The 12,641-nt window shown below is 35.3% G+C and overlaps 2 protein-coding genes across 2 annotated transcripts; one reads left to right on the top strand and one right to left on the bottom strand.

Annotated features, from left to right (window-relative positions):
* Positions 1-3,032: 3,032 nt before the first annotated feature.
* Positions 3,033-4,196, bottom strand: HELRODRAFT_64915 (hypothetical protein; the record flags this gene model as incomplete). The annotated part of the gene is made up of 2 exons (XM_009017787.1): positions 3,033-3,401; positions 3,486-4,196. Coding segments are annotated over 2 exons (1,080 nt in total), but the record flags the coding sequence as incomplete, so codon positions are not given.
* A 573-nt stretch (positions 4,197-4,769) lies between these two features.
* On the top strand, positions 4,770-8,683 carry HELRODRAFT_143175 (hypothetical protein; the record flags this gene model as incomplete). The annotated part of the gene is made up of 5 exons (XM_009017788.1): positions 4,770-4,810; positions 4,961-5,190; positions 5,323-5,561; positions 8,413-8,494; positions 8,634-8,683. Coding segments are annotated over 5 exons (642 nt in total), but the record flags the coding sequence as incomplete, so codon positions are not given.
* Positions 8,684-12,641: the final 3,958 nt, after the last annotated feature.

A 12,641-nucleotide genomic window follows, 5' to 3' on the forward strand; every position in this document is an offset into this window, starting at 1 on the left:
TGATGAATGTTAGGCATGCTGTAATATGATACTACAATCACATTAATGCTAATGACAACAACAACAATGATGATGATGATAAGAGATCATCTTATCAATCAATCAATCAATCAATCAATCAATCAATCAATCAATCAATCAATCAATCAATCAATCAATCAATCAATCAATCAATCAATCAATCAATCAATCAATCAATCAATCAATCAATCAATCAATCAATCAATCAATCAATCAATCAATCAATCAATCAATCAATCAATCAATCAATCAATCAATCAATCAATCAATCAATCAATCAATCAATCAATCAATCAATCAATCAATCAATCAATCAATCAATCAATCAATCAATCAATCAATCAATCAATCAATCAATCAATCAATCAATCAATCAATCAATCAATCAATCAATCAATCAATCAATCAATCAATCAATCAATCAATCAATCAATCAATCAATCAATCAATCAATCAATCGATCAGTCAAGATCGAGTGCAAAGATATGACCATTGTTAAAATCAATAGGACATATTACATTTCTTTGGCTGGCACAATCATCAGCATCTGTCCAACTTAAAATGGTATCAGGTTTTTCCAGAGCGTCTGATGGTGAAAATGATGACGGCGGCAGATGTGATAATGGTGATGTTGTCGGAGACGATGATGACGACAACGACGATCCAATGCCTGATGATGATGACGTAGATGATGACGACATAAGTTCTATTAACTTCTTCTTACTATGACTGCTGTCAATGTTGTTGCCATCATTATCATTATTGCTATCAATATTATTATTATTAGTAGTAGTAGTAGTGGTAGTAGTAGTCGTAGTCGTAGTGGTAGCAGTAGTAGTAGCAGTAGTAAGAAAAGCCTTGCTAGCTTTAGTATCACAATCATTACCATTATTACTACCACTATCATCGACATTACTTTGTTTATTATCATCTTTATCACTCTTATCAACGGCTTTAGGTTTCAGGCTATCATTGTTAACATCATTATCATTGTGAAAATCATCAAACACGGAATCGTTGCAGTGCTGCTCCTCTAATTTTGGTTCTGACAGTGATGATGAAAATGATGATAATGGTGGTGGTGGTGGAGATGGTGACGATGGTGATAAAGATGATGACGAGTTCGATGTAGAAGATATAACTGATGATGATGAAGGAATTAATTTCGTCACATCAACCTCAATTTTATGTTGCTGCAGCTGCAGCTGCTGATGTTGTTGTTGCTGCTGATGTCTTTGTTTTTGATGCTTTTTCATCCTTTTCTCACTAGAATGATGATGTTTGGTGAAACTTCTGTCATCATCTGCATCATCAACATTATGATTTTGAAGATTGTGGTGATTAGCATGATGATATTGTTGATGATAAGGATGATGAAGATGAGAATGATGATGGTTGTGATGATAGTGATGATGAGGAGCGCGTGGGTCTGATTGGTGCACAAGTGCACCAATCAGACCATTACTTTTAATATTATCATTATTGTTGTTGTTGGAGTTACTATCACCATTATTTGTCTTGCCATCGTTAATGTTGTTGTCATTTTGAACCAACTTGTTGTGACTTTTATTACCATTGCCATTATGTGCATCATTCAAGTTTTCTCTGACATTAACAATACCCTGATTGATATCCAGTATTTTTGATACACCATCCAAACATCTTTTATCATTAATGTTATTATTATCACAGTTCAAATTATCATGATGATGTTGATGTAGATGGTGATGACGAGGATGATGAGGATGAAGAGGAGGATCGTGATGATGATCTTCACTACCACTGTTACTATCGAGAGACACTGATCCGCCACTAGACGTCCTCTTCCTTCTCATCATCATCTCTTCTTTCGTTTTCATGGCCTCTATCCTTCTCTGCTCTCTCTTCTTCAATCTCTTTCTTTTGTTTTTGAGGGTAGCGTGCAGGGTGCTGACACTCTGATTGATCAGGTAGATCGTTCTGTCTATGTGCTCGTTGAATTTCACTGATTTTTTGTCACTGTTCCTTGGAGTTTTGTTGCTATCGTTCGGGACGGTGTTGTTGTCATTTTTGTTGTCATTGTCGTGCGGCAGTGAAGTTAGACCACTGTTACTATTGTTATTATCGTCCTCCTCATCATCATCTCTACCTTCATTGCTGCTACTGATTTTACTGACAAATACGTTTTCATCGGCACTCGATTCAGATGGTGTTCTCGACTTGAGGATGCCTTGAAGTTTGGGGCACTCCTTATCATGGACCACCATGATGTTTGCAGGTTTGCCGTAATCGTCGTTGTCCTCATCACCGTCGTCGGCGTCATTTTTGAAGAGGCGGTGCTTGTTCTTTGAGTAATTTTCCTTCTTGAATGTGCCGCGTTTCGTCGCTTCTGTGGCCGCTTCACCGTCGTTCAGTTTCTGTTGTTTCATTGAATATCAAATAATAAGCAGCATTAATAAAATGAATGTGAAAATGTAACTTTAAAACTTTATTGATTTTAATTGCTGTTAGAATTTTCGAAATTTTTAAAAGATAAACATTAAAATAACAATTATAAAAAAAACCTCTGAATCATTAAAGCTAGTTGGATCAGATTTTATACTCTCCTCATCAACTTCCTCTTCCTCCTCCTCATCACCTTCATCTTCCTCGTCATTACCCTGACCACCATGAACGTTCTTATAATGATATTTGTCACCGTTGTCATTATTAACATTAATATTTGTCACCATGGCATTATTATAATTAGATGTTTTAACATCAACTGCACTATGTACAGATGTAACCTTACTGCTACTATTACTACTGCTGTCACAAGTTTGAACATCACTCCTACTAGCATTTCTATCTCCAACAGTATCATTACTACTAGCCTTAGTATTGTTGCTATTACTATAGTTAGATATCTTTTTACTATCACAAGATTCATCACTGCAAGTATCACCGGTTAAATTTTGTTGATTAGTTTTACTATTCTCCTCCACTGAAGAAGAAGAAGATGGTGAAAAACTCACCAATGTTTCACTCGCCTGTATAACAGGCATTGTTATCATCAGCTCATGCTTCAGTTTATCAAACTTGGCAGAACTTAAATTTTCATCGACAGGGTATGGGAGAGAAATTTCGAGTTTGTATTTAGCTGGCTTTGTAGAAATTAGTTTCATGGATTTTTCAAAAACATCAAGTTCTAAGCTGGCAGCTGAGCTTAGAAGTGGGAGCTTAACGCTCATGATCAGTTTGTCTGGCCTGGTACTCAAGGTACAAACTCGAGACATTTCATTTGCATAATTTTTTAAATCAACATCCGATTGATGTTTCATTTCATACTTAGGAATTGTGAAGCCATCGTTGACTACACCATCTTTACTTGTAGTTGCATTTTCATTATTTTCATTTTTTGCCTTCTGGTCAGCATTGTTATTACAATTATTTTTATTACTCCCTCCCTTGTTTTTGTTTTCTGTTTTCATCAAGTTCTCCTTAACTATTCTCTGTGTTCTTTCAGAAGAAGTTTCATTACTGTATGGGTATGGAAAGCTACTCAATGGGTCTTCACCATCATTTTCATCATCCTGTTTTTTAACCTTGGCATCTGCAATTTTATTCCTGATGACAGTGGCCGTCTTGTGGCCCATAAACTTCATTTTTAACTGTTTCAAATTCTTCCTATCAAGGGTTACATTGAACATCTTTTCAATGCCATCCACTGCCAGATCATGCACCATCTGCCTGAATCTTTGGTTAGTTTCAGACATCCTGTATGTGTCTGGATGAATGACAAAATCGAAAATCTTGCAATTTTGTTTTGTTTTCGTCAAGTCATCTCTAGGTGGCGCAAAGATGTGTGGTATGGACCATGATACACCACATTTCCCATATACATCTTTCTTCTCATGAGAGGGAATGCCAACATGGACATTTTTGCAGATGTTGATGAACGCTTTGGTGGACCCATTGAGAACAGTTTTGAGGACATGACCTGGTTCCGGATTAACAAATTTTATATCCATTCCTCTTTCCTGCTCCATCTGACGTATCTCTTCCTCGTAAATAGCCTTATTCTCAGGATTTGCAATCTCTTCAGCATACTCTGCAAACATTTTTCTGAACTCTTCATCTTTGAATGCCTTCTTTAACCTTTCACATTCCTCCATCGTCAAATCAAACTCCTGATTTGAAGATGATGATGATGACATATTTGTGATGATTGCTTGATCTGACTATAGTATATATATTTGCTATACAGCTTATCTTCCTGTACCCGTCTGCAGAAAAATTGTATTCAAACGTATTTTTTGCAAATTTAAGAGCTTGACCTTCAACACAACTATCACAAAACGATGAAATAATACAAATTAGATGTAAAAAATGATCAGATGTTGGCAAATTTAAGCAAATTTGACCATCATTTTGAATGGATGATTCGAGAAAGGACACACCTCTAAACTGTTTCTACGGAATTTTTTCAATGGTAACCTAACATGGATAAGTTAATATAAATTCGTGTTTTAAAATACTTTGTTATTTTTAATTATAAAAAATTTTTCAATTTGTTTTTTTTACAAAATATTGGTAATAAATGTTACTAATTACAGAATTCAATATTTTAACTATATTTTATTTAAAAAGTTTAATAAATTCTTTTTGATATTGAATGCTTAAAAGTAAAGTTTAGTTCCAAATTTCCTAAACTACAAAAACAGCTGATGATGGCTGCGAACAATTCAAGCAAAAACCGGGCATGCATTAATAATGGTGTTGGGGACGAAGACGAGGAGGACTACATGTCAGATTATTTCATTGACAAAACGTAACATTTTATTTTTTTATGTATTTTTTTTATAAATTACAATACCAATTACTAAAACAAAACTAAAGAAAGGAAAGAGTAAACTAGTAAAGAAATTTGGTCGTTGTTGCGTACTAGTAGTTGTACTAACTTACTAATTTAATTCAAAAGTACAGATGTCAGGCCTGGTCTAACCTCAGCCAGTGTTGCCAAACTTAACAAAAACGAGCGGAATTCAAAATTAATGAATTCACTGAACAAGGAACGACACAAACCACTGAATGTCATTCAGCAAGAGAAGCGAGAGGAAGGTCTTCAGAGTGCCATCCCAAAGTCAAACATCGGTTTTCAGTTACTTGAAAAAATGGGCTACAAACAAGATAGGGGTATTGGAAAATCAGGTGAACATCAAACAACTATTTGCATGTTTGTATTTCTTGTTTTAATCAGAATTTGTTTTATTCTCTCTGTGAAATTAAAATTATGTATGAATAAAAAACAACTTTTTTAAACGTCATAAAATGTTTCCACAGAAAATGGCATCAAAGAGCCAGTCCCTCTGAACATAAAATTAGACAGGAAAGGGTTAGGACATGCAGACAACAAAAGAAAACAAAAGTCGTCAAGTCATCGAGAACAAGAGGATCAACTTAAAAGGATGAAACTTGAAAGTCAGTGGAGAAACAGAATGAGGGAAAGATGGAATGATAAAGAAATAAACAGGGATTTGAGGAGGAGTCAATCTGTGTGTGAACGATTAGATAAAAATAGTGTATGTCATTATCATTGTTGATATTGTATATAATTTTTTTATTGCTGCATTACCTGATGGCCTAATGGTTAAAGTTGCTTGGTCTTGTTCTCAAGTGACCAGGCACAAATGCAGAAAGATTCCTGCTCATCATATGCTCTGTATGTGATCTGTAGCTTTCAACACCTCCGAATCAAATGTAGAAAGTAAAAATGACATTTAACCTTTTGAACTGTTAAAAATCTGTTTACAGTTTTTAACTATTATTAATAATTTAATTTATTTTCTGATTTTAATTTTAAATTTCAGTCCATAAATATTCCACAAAGAACATTCTTCTGGCCTGAAAATCTCTTACCAGCTGCAGCATCAGCAGCAAACCATCCTCCAGATGATGATGATTATGATACCACTGGTGATGGTGGTTATGATTATGATGCCGATGACGATCATAATAATAATAATGGTGATGATGATCGTGTTGAGAGTCTAAATAATGATGACGATGACAATGAGTATTGTAAAGATGATGATGATAATGCTCTATTAGTGAGTATTAGTTTTGTTATTCAATCAATCAATCAATCTTCGTTTTGCGTTCAGAGACCCGGTTTCCCGAGGTAGGACGTTGTTTTCTTTGCCATCAACTTTTTGCGCCAAATTAGACGATCAGTTGTATCCATTTCATTTAAATTTAGAGCTTTCATGTCTTGCTCGATTGTTTGCGCCAGGACTTCTTTGGACGGCCTTTGGGACGTGTGCCAGGTATTTCAACATCTGCAAGAGAAGTTATGGCACTGTTTCCACTTCGTTTGACATGACCAAACCACCGCAGACGGTGTTGCCGGCATTCGTCCTTTATATCATCTAAACCAGAACGACGCAGGATTTCGGTAGATTTGATGTGGTCCTTCAGACTAATTCGTTGCATCCATCGGAGCATTTTCATGTCGGTTCGTTGAAGTTGTTGTTCCAGTTTGGTTGTCATTGGCCATGTTTCTGCACCATATAACAACACCGGACGTATCACAGATTTATAAAGTCTTGATCGTAGTGGTAGTGGGATGTCACGCCGCATCAATATAGAGGCAAGGAGATGCCATTTATTCCAGGCTGCACGTATGCGTGCTCGAACGGCAGCTTCAGCTGTTCCAGTACAATCCAGAACATCCCCTAGATATTGAAACGATGTGACTTTCTCTATTTTAATGGCTTCAAAAACAGTGCTATTTCGAATTTGTTGTTGTCGATTGATGCAAGCAGGACAAACAAAATTGGACACTTTAGATAAAGAAACAATTATTTTTGAACAACGTTTGTGACACCACTGGTTACACTGCTGACACTTGATTGAATTGTTACCTACACCAGCTTTACAAACTGAACAGGGCCATCGTCCAGTAGCTGTGGATTGGATGGGTTCACCAGTGTTCATTGCTTTGGTTTTGCTGATGTTGACTTTGAATCCATGATCGGCGAGTCTGGTGTTCCAATCTTCAAACATTCTGCTCAGACGTGGCTGTTAAAACGATATCATCAGCATATACTAGATTCCAAATGTCACCAGTGTGTATCGGTTTTGTGATTTCTTCCATCACAGTTATAAATAATATTGGACTGAGAATCGAGCCTTGGTGAACTCCAACGCCGATGTCAAATGCATCTGTGTTTCCAACCGTTGTGCTGACAAGAGTCTTAGTATTCGTATACATTTCCATCACAAGTCGAACAAGATATTCTGGAATGAGTTGTCGACGTAGACTCCACCTGATTGCTTCACGGGGAACCCGATCAAATGCTTTTTCAAGGTCTACAAAAATGTGTGATAGTTGTTGATGCTTTGCGAGGTACTTCTCTTGCAGTTGCCGAAGGATGTGAATTGCATCAATTGTTGATTTTCCCGCTAGAAAACCAAATTGATAATTTCCGATTGTGATGCACGACGTTAATCTTCTCTCAATGATTTTCTCGACAATTTTCAGGGAGTGTTCTAACAGACGTATACCCCGATATGATGAACAGTTCAATGGATCACCTTTGCCTTTGTATAGAGGAACTGTCATGCTATAGTTCCATTCAGTCGGCATTGAGCAATTTCTCCAGATTTCACGGCAAAGTTGTATTAACGTTTGGATACCTGCAGTACCAGATGCTTTGATAATGTCATTTGTGAGTCCAGAGGGCCCTGCTGCCTTTCCATCTTTCATAGCTTTCAGCGCTTCCATAAGCTCCTCTACAGTGATGTCTGGAATCGGACCTTCGATGGGTGGAGCGTCAAAATTAACATTGATTGGATTTGTTTCGTTTAACAGACGGTTGAAGTATTCTCTCCACTGTAGCTTGATCTCATCTCGTTCAAGAACCATCTCATTTTTGTCATTTTTTATACATGAGGCACCAACTATGTCTTTTTTCGTACGCTTTGATTGTTTTGCTATACGATACAGAGATTTCATTTGTTCACCTTTGCTTTTAGTGAGCCACTCTCTGCACTGATCTGTCCGAGCCAGTGCAACTTGACGTCTTGCATAGGTGTTCTTCTCACGGAAAATTTTATGGTCATCAACAGACTTTGATGAAGTTTTGTAATTAGTGAAAATAATAAAATAATAATAATAAATCGATAGTAAAATGATGATAGATTAGTAATTTTTGCAGTATTGATAGTATATTTATTTTACTATAATGAAGAATAGATCATATATCATGAATGCCTGTTCTTGCTTTCACAATCTCAAACTATATGAATAATTTATAAAATAATAATTAAAATATTAATTATATTAAATCTTTTTTCTGTTATTATTTTTATTATTCCTTATATTATTTCTATTAATGGGGATAATTTCAAATAATTTCTTGACCCGGCCAGCCAACGGAAAAGCTTGAAATGATAACAGAATACCTAAGGCTAACACATCACTACTGTGTCTGGTGTGGAAGAGAGTACAGCGGTTTGTCCATATTTTAATAATAATAATAATGATATAAAAAAAATAATAATAATAAGCTATTGGTATCGTTATTATTACAGGTTATTATATTTTTATTATCAAATTATGGTTTATTTTTTTATTTAAATTCTTTTCGTAGGTACCGACGATTTGAAAGCCAATTGCCCTGGAAACAACGCCTCCGTCCATGAATAAATAACTAACTAACTAATGAATAAATAACTAATAAATAATAAATAATAATAATAACTAATAATAAATTACTAATGAATAAATAACTCATTATATAACTATTGTATGAATTTTTCCAGTTAAATTCACAATAATGTTATTCAATTTTGGAAAATTCTATGTGTTATTTCATTGCTTATGGTCATATTATGATATATTATATTATAATGTATTATATTATAATATATATTATATTATAATAATATTATTATATATTATAATGGGTTTTTGTTAATTTTTTGAGTGAGGTTTTTACAACTCAGTGGTATGATACAGACAAACTGTTGCTGTTGTAATTGTTATATAGTTGAATATGTTGGGAGTTTTTATATATTTATATTATTTTTATTATCGAAAACGAATTAATATGTAAAATAATATCTTCACAGTATAAAGATTGTATTTGTTTGAAACTTCTCTGTGATCTGAAGTATCGGATTGAAACACGTGTGCTTGCTGCTATCAGACCATCATCATCTTCATCATCCTCTTCATCATCATCATTAGATTTTATAGTTGTTGTTAATGTTGTTTTCATTGTTAATAGTTAAGATAGCGTTGTTGTAGTAGTAGTAGTTATTGTTGTAGTAGTAGTAGTTATTGTTGTCGATGTAGTTGTTGTGGTTAATGTTCAGTGAGTAACTCTCATGCTTTGATAATTATTTTATTTTTCATCGTTATTATTATCACTATTTCGTTATTATCGACATCTTTTAACAACAATCATCATTTCACTATAGGTGTGTATGTAAAAATTATTGTATGTATACATGATTTCATATGTGTAGATGTATTCGTGTGCGTGTTTTGCTGATGTGTGTAACACTGTGTGAGTATGTTTGTGTGTGTGTGTGTGTATTCATGTGTTTCTATATACGTCTGTGTGTGTATGTTTAGGTATTTTATATGTACGTATGGGTGATTGTGTGTTTAGATATTTGTCTGTACGTGTGTGTGTGTGGTGTGTGTGTGTTCATATTATTTTTAATGCGTATTGAATTACACGAGCAGATAAATGCTATAACGCTGCTGAATTTGCGTTGAAAATAACAACAGAGAGGGGAGTACCTTTTTTTTTTTCATTAGTCTTTATTATTGCAGCTCTGACATACGCAGAACCACTTACAATGTTGCATATATAGATTATGTTCTTCATATCTTCAACCAATGATATGAAGCTGCCATCTTTCGCCACAAAGGCTGTTAATCCTTTTCACACGACGTACACATGTATTTTATGTGCACGCGCAAGCACCGCATCATATACGCTGAGTATATGATAGCCATTGAGATGTTTGACTCAGCGCGCATTTGAACCACTGAGCCACCTCGCCGGCCAACATACGACAACTTACGTCGTCTACTCACTTACCAGCCTCGAAAGGATGGACGGCTGGGTTGACCGGGAGTCGGCTACCCGGATGAACCTGTAGAAACTGCAGAATTCGAACCCGGGTCGTGGGTGTGGTAGACAGACACGCTAACCACTCGGCCAACTACTATGTGTTATATATATATAAAGGTATTTATCTATAACTTAACAAAAATTTATAGGTAATTATGTTATTAATTAGGAAGCATTGAATATAAATTTTAAAAAATATGGATAAAGAATTACAATTTATTTACGACTATTGATATTTATAAACATTCTTATTGGGTCAAATAGCTCTTTTGTCCTCTCTTTCCCTCTCTCTCTCTCTCTCTCTCTCTCTCTCTCTCTCTCTCTCTCTCTCTCTTTTCTCTCTCTTTCTCTAATGAAATTCTATAGTTATTTTAGCTGCTTTCAATAAAACTACTGTACTGATTTTATATTAAAAATATTTTCTCATACTAATGTCGCGACTACTACTACTTCATCGACAACAACTGCTGCTGCTGATATTGTTACTGCTACTACCTTAACAGCTACTACTTTTACTACTACCTCAGCAGTTACTACAACTACTTCAACATATTTCTTCCCATACATTTGCTATTAACGTCAGCTTATACTTTTACTAGAACAACAAAATTCCTACAACAAATATTTTTATTAACTACCGCTACTTCCGCTGTACTCCTTACTACCACTAACTACTACTGCTGCTGCTGCTGCTGCTGCTGCTGCTGCTGCTGCTGCTGTTACTACTAACACTGCTATTACTAGTACTACTACAACTATTTCTAAAACTACTTTTCATGCTAAATAAGATCTACCGTACAGTTTACAGTCGTAGGATCTTCATGTCCAGTATAAATATCACAAAACGCTACTAAGGATGGAAATGTAAGGAATTTTTCAAAATTACCCCCCCCCCCCAAAAAAATTGACTACTCCCTACTCCTCTGTCCTTTCCTTCTAAAATTTTGCGAGCCACCCTTGCCTATTTAGTACATTTATAATCGTTACCTTCATTCAAGGTTTTAACTCTACAATGATGATGACGACGATGGTTACATTGGTCATTATTTGGGATTTAACCAGCGTGACGTCATCATAGCCGTCTTCCTAAACGTTACCATAATAATCACGATCGCCATCGCCGTCATTATCATCATTGTGACGTCAGAGTGAGCAATGACAGACAGCAAATTACACGCATCTGTACATACAATCACGTGTATACATCATGACATTTGTATGTGTTGTGTATGTTTGTGGTCTCTCTCTCTTTCTCTCTGTGTGTGTGTGTGTGTGTTTGTATGTATGTATGTGTGGGCTTCTGTGTGTTGTGTGCATGTATGTTTGTTTTTATGTGTGTATGTTCGTCTGTATGCCTGTATATGTCTGTGTATGTAAGTTTAGGTGTCGGTGAATATATGTATGTTTACGTACTTGTGTGTTATGTTAATTGTATATGCATGAATATACAATTGTATTTGTATACAATACATACAACACATACAAGCAAATGTACAAACAACTGCAACATGCATTCATTATGCGCTTGTATCTAAATTTAACTTCATACTCTACTACCCTCAGGGCTTCATGTGACAACCGCGATGACGATGACGACGAAGATGATAATGATGATGGTGTGACGATGATGATGATGATGATGGTGTGACGATGACGACGATGATGATGATGGTGATGGTGTGACGATGATGATGATGAAGATGGTGTGACGATGATGATGATGAAGATGGTGTGACGATGATGATGATGATGATGGTGATGGTGTGACGATGATAATGATGATGGTGTGACGATGATGATGATGATGATGGTGATGGTGTGACGATGATGATGATGATGGTGTGACGATGATGATGATGATGATAGAATTAATGATGTGGTGGCGACGAGGGTGATGATGAGGATTAATTAAGATGACAACTTTAATGGGACAACGTTATTAGTTTAAATGATTATTTGGAAAAAATTAAACAGTGTAAAAAAAAACAGCAGGTCCGTGAATTTTAATGCAATGAAGATGATTAAAACGATAATGATGATGATGACGACGACGATGATGATTACAGTGCTGATGATGAAGATGTGACTTGAGTGAATCCTGTCAGCTTTTCCAAAGTGCGTAAAATCAATCAGACGATGATGATGATGATGTTGTAGGTGACGATGATGATGTTGTTGTTGACGACAATGATGATGATGACCCACATACAAGCATTCAAAAAACATACAAACAAACAAACAATCAAACCCACATATAGACAGCCAAACAGACAAAAGCGCTCAGGAAATAATTGAGCATTTATTGTTAATGGTTTTTTAAACATCTGTCAGGTATGTTATCCTCTATCATACATACAAGAAAAAACTCATTTGTATGTTTGTTGTTGTATATGAAGTTTTTTGTTTTGCTTGTTTAAGTTTGTTTTTTTGTTTGTTTGTATGCTTGGTTGTCTGTGAACCAGTTAGCGTTTACATTTGAAAATGTTAGTATTTTTTGTTCATACTACTTAA

Source organism: Helobdella robusta, assembly GCF_000326865.2.
Source record: "Helobdella robusta unplaced genomic scaffold HELROscaffold_2, whole genome shotgun sequence".
NCBI lineage: Eukaryota > Metazoa > Annelida > Clitellata > Rhynchobdellida > Glossiphoniidae > Helobdella > Helobdella robusta.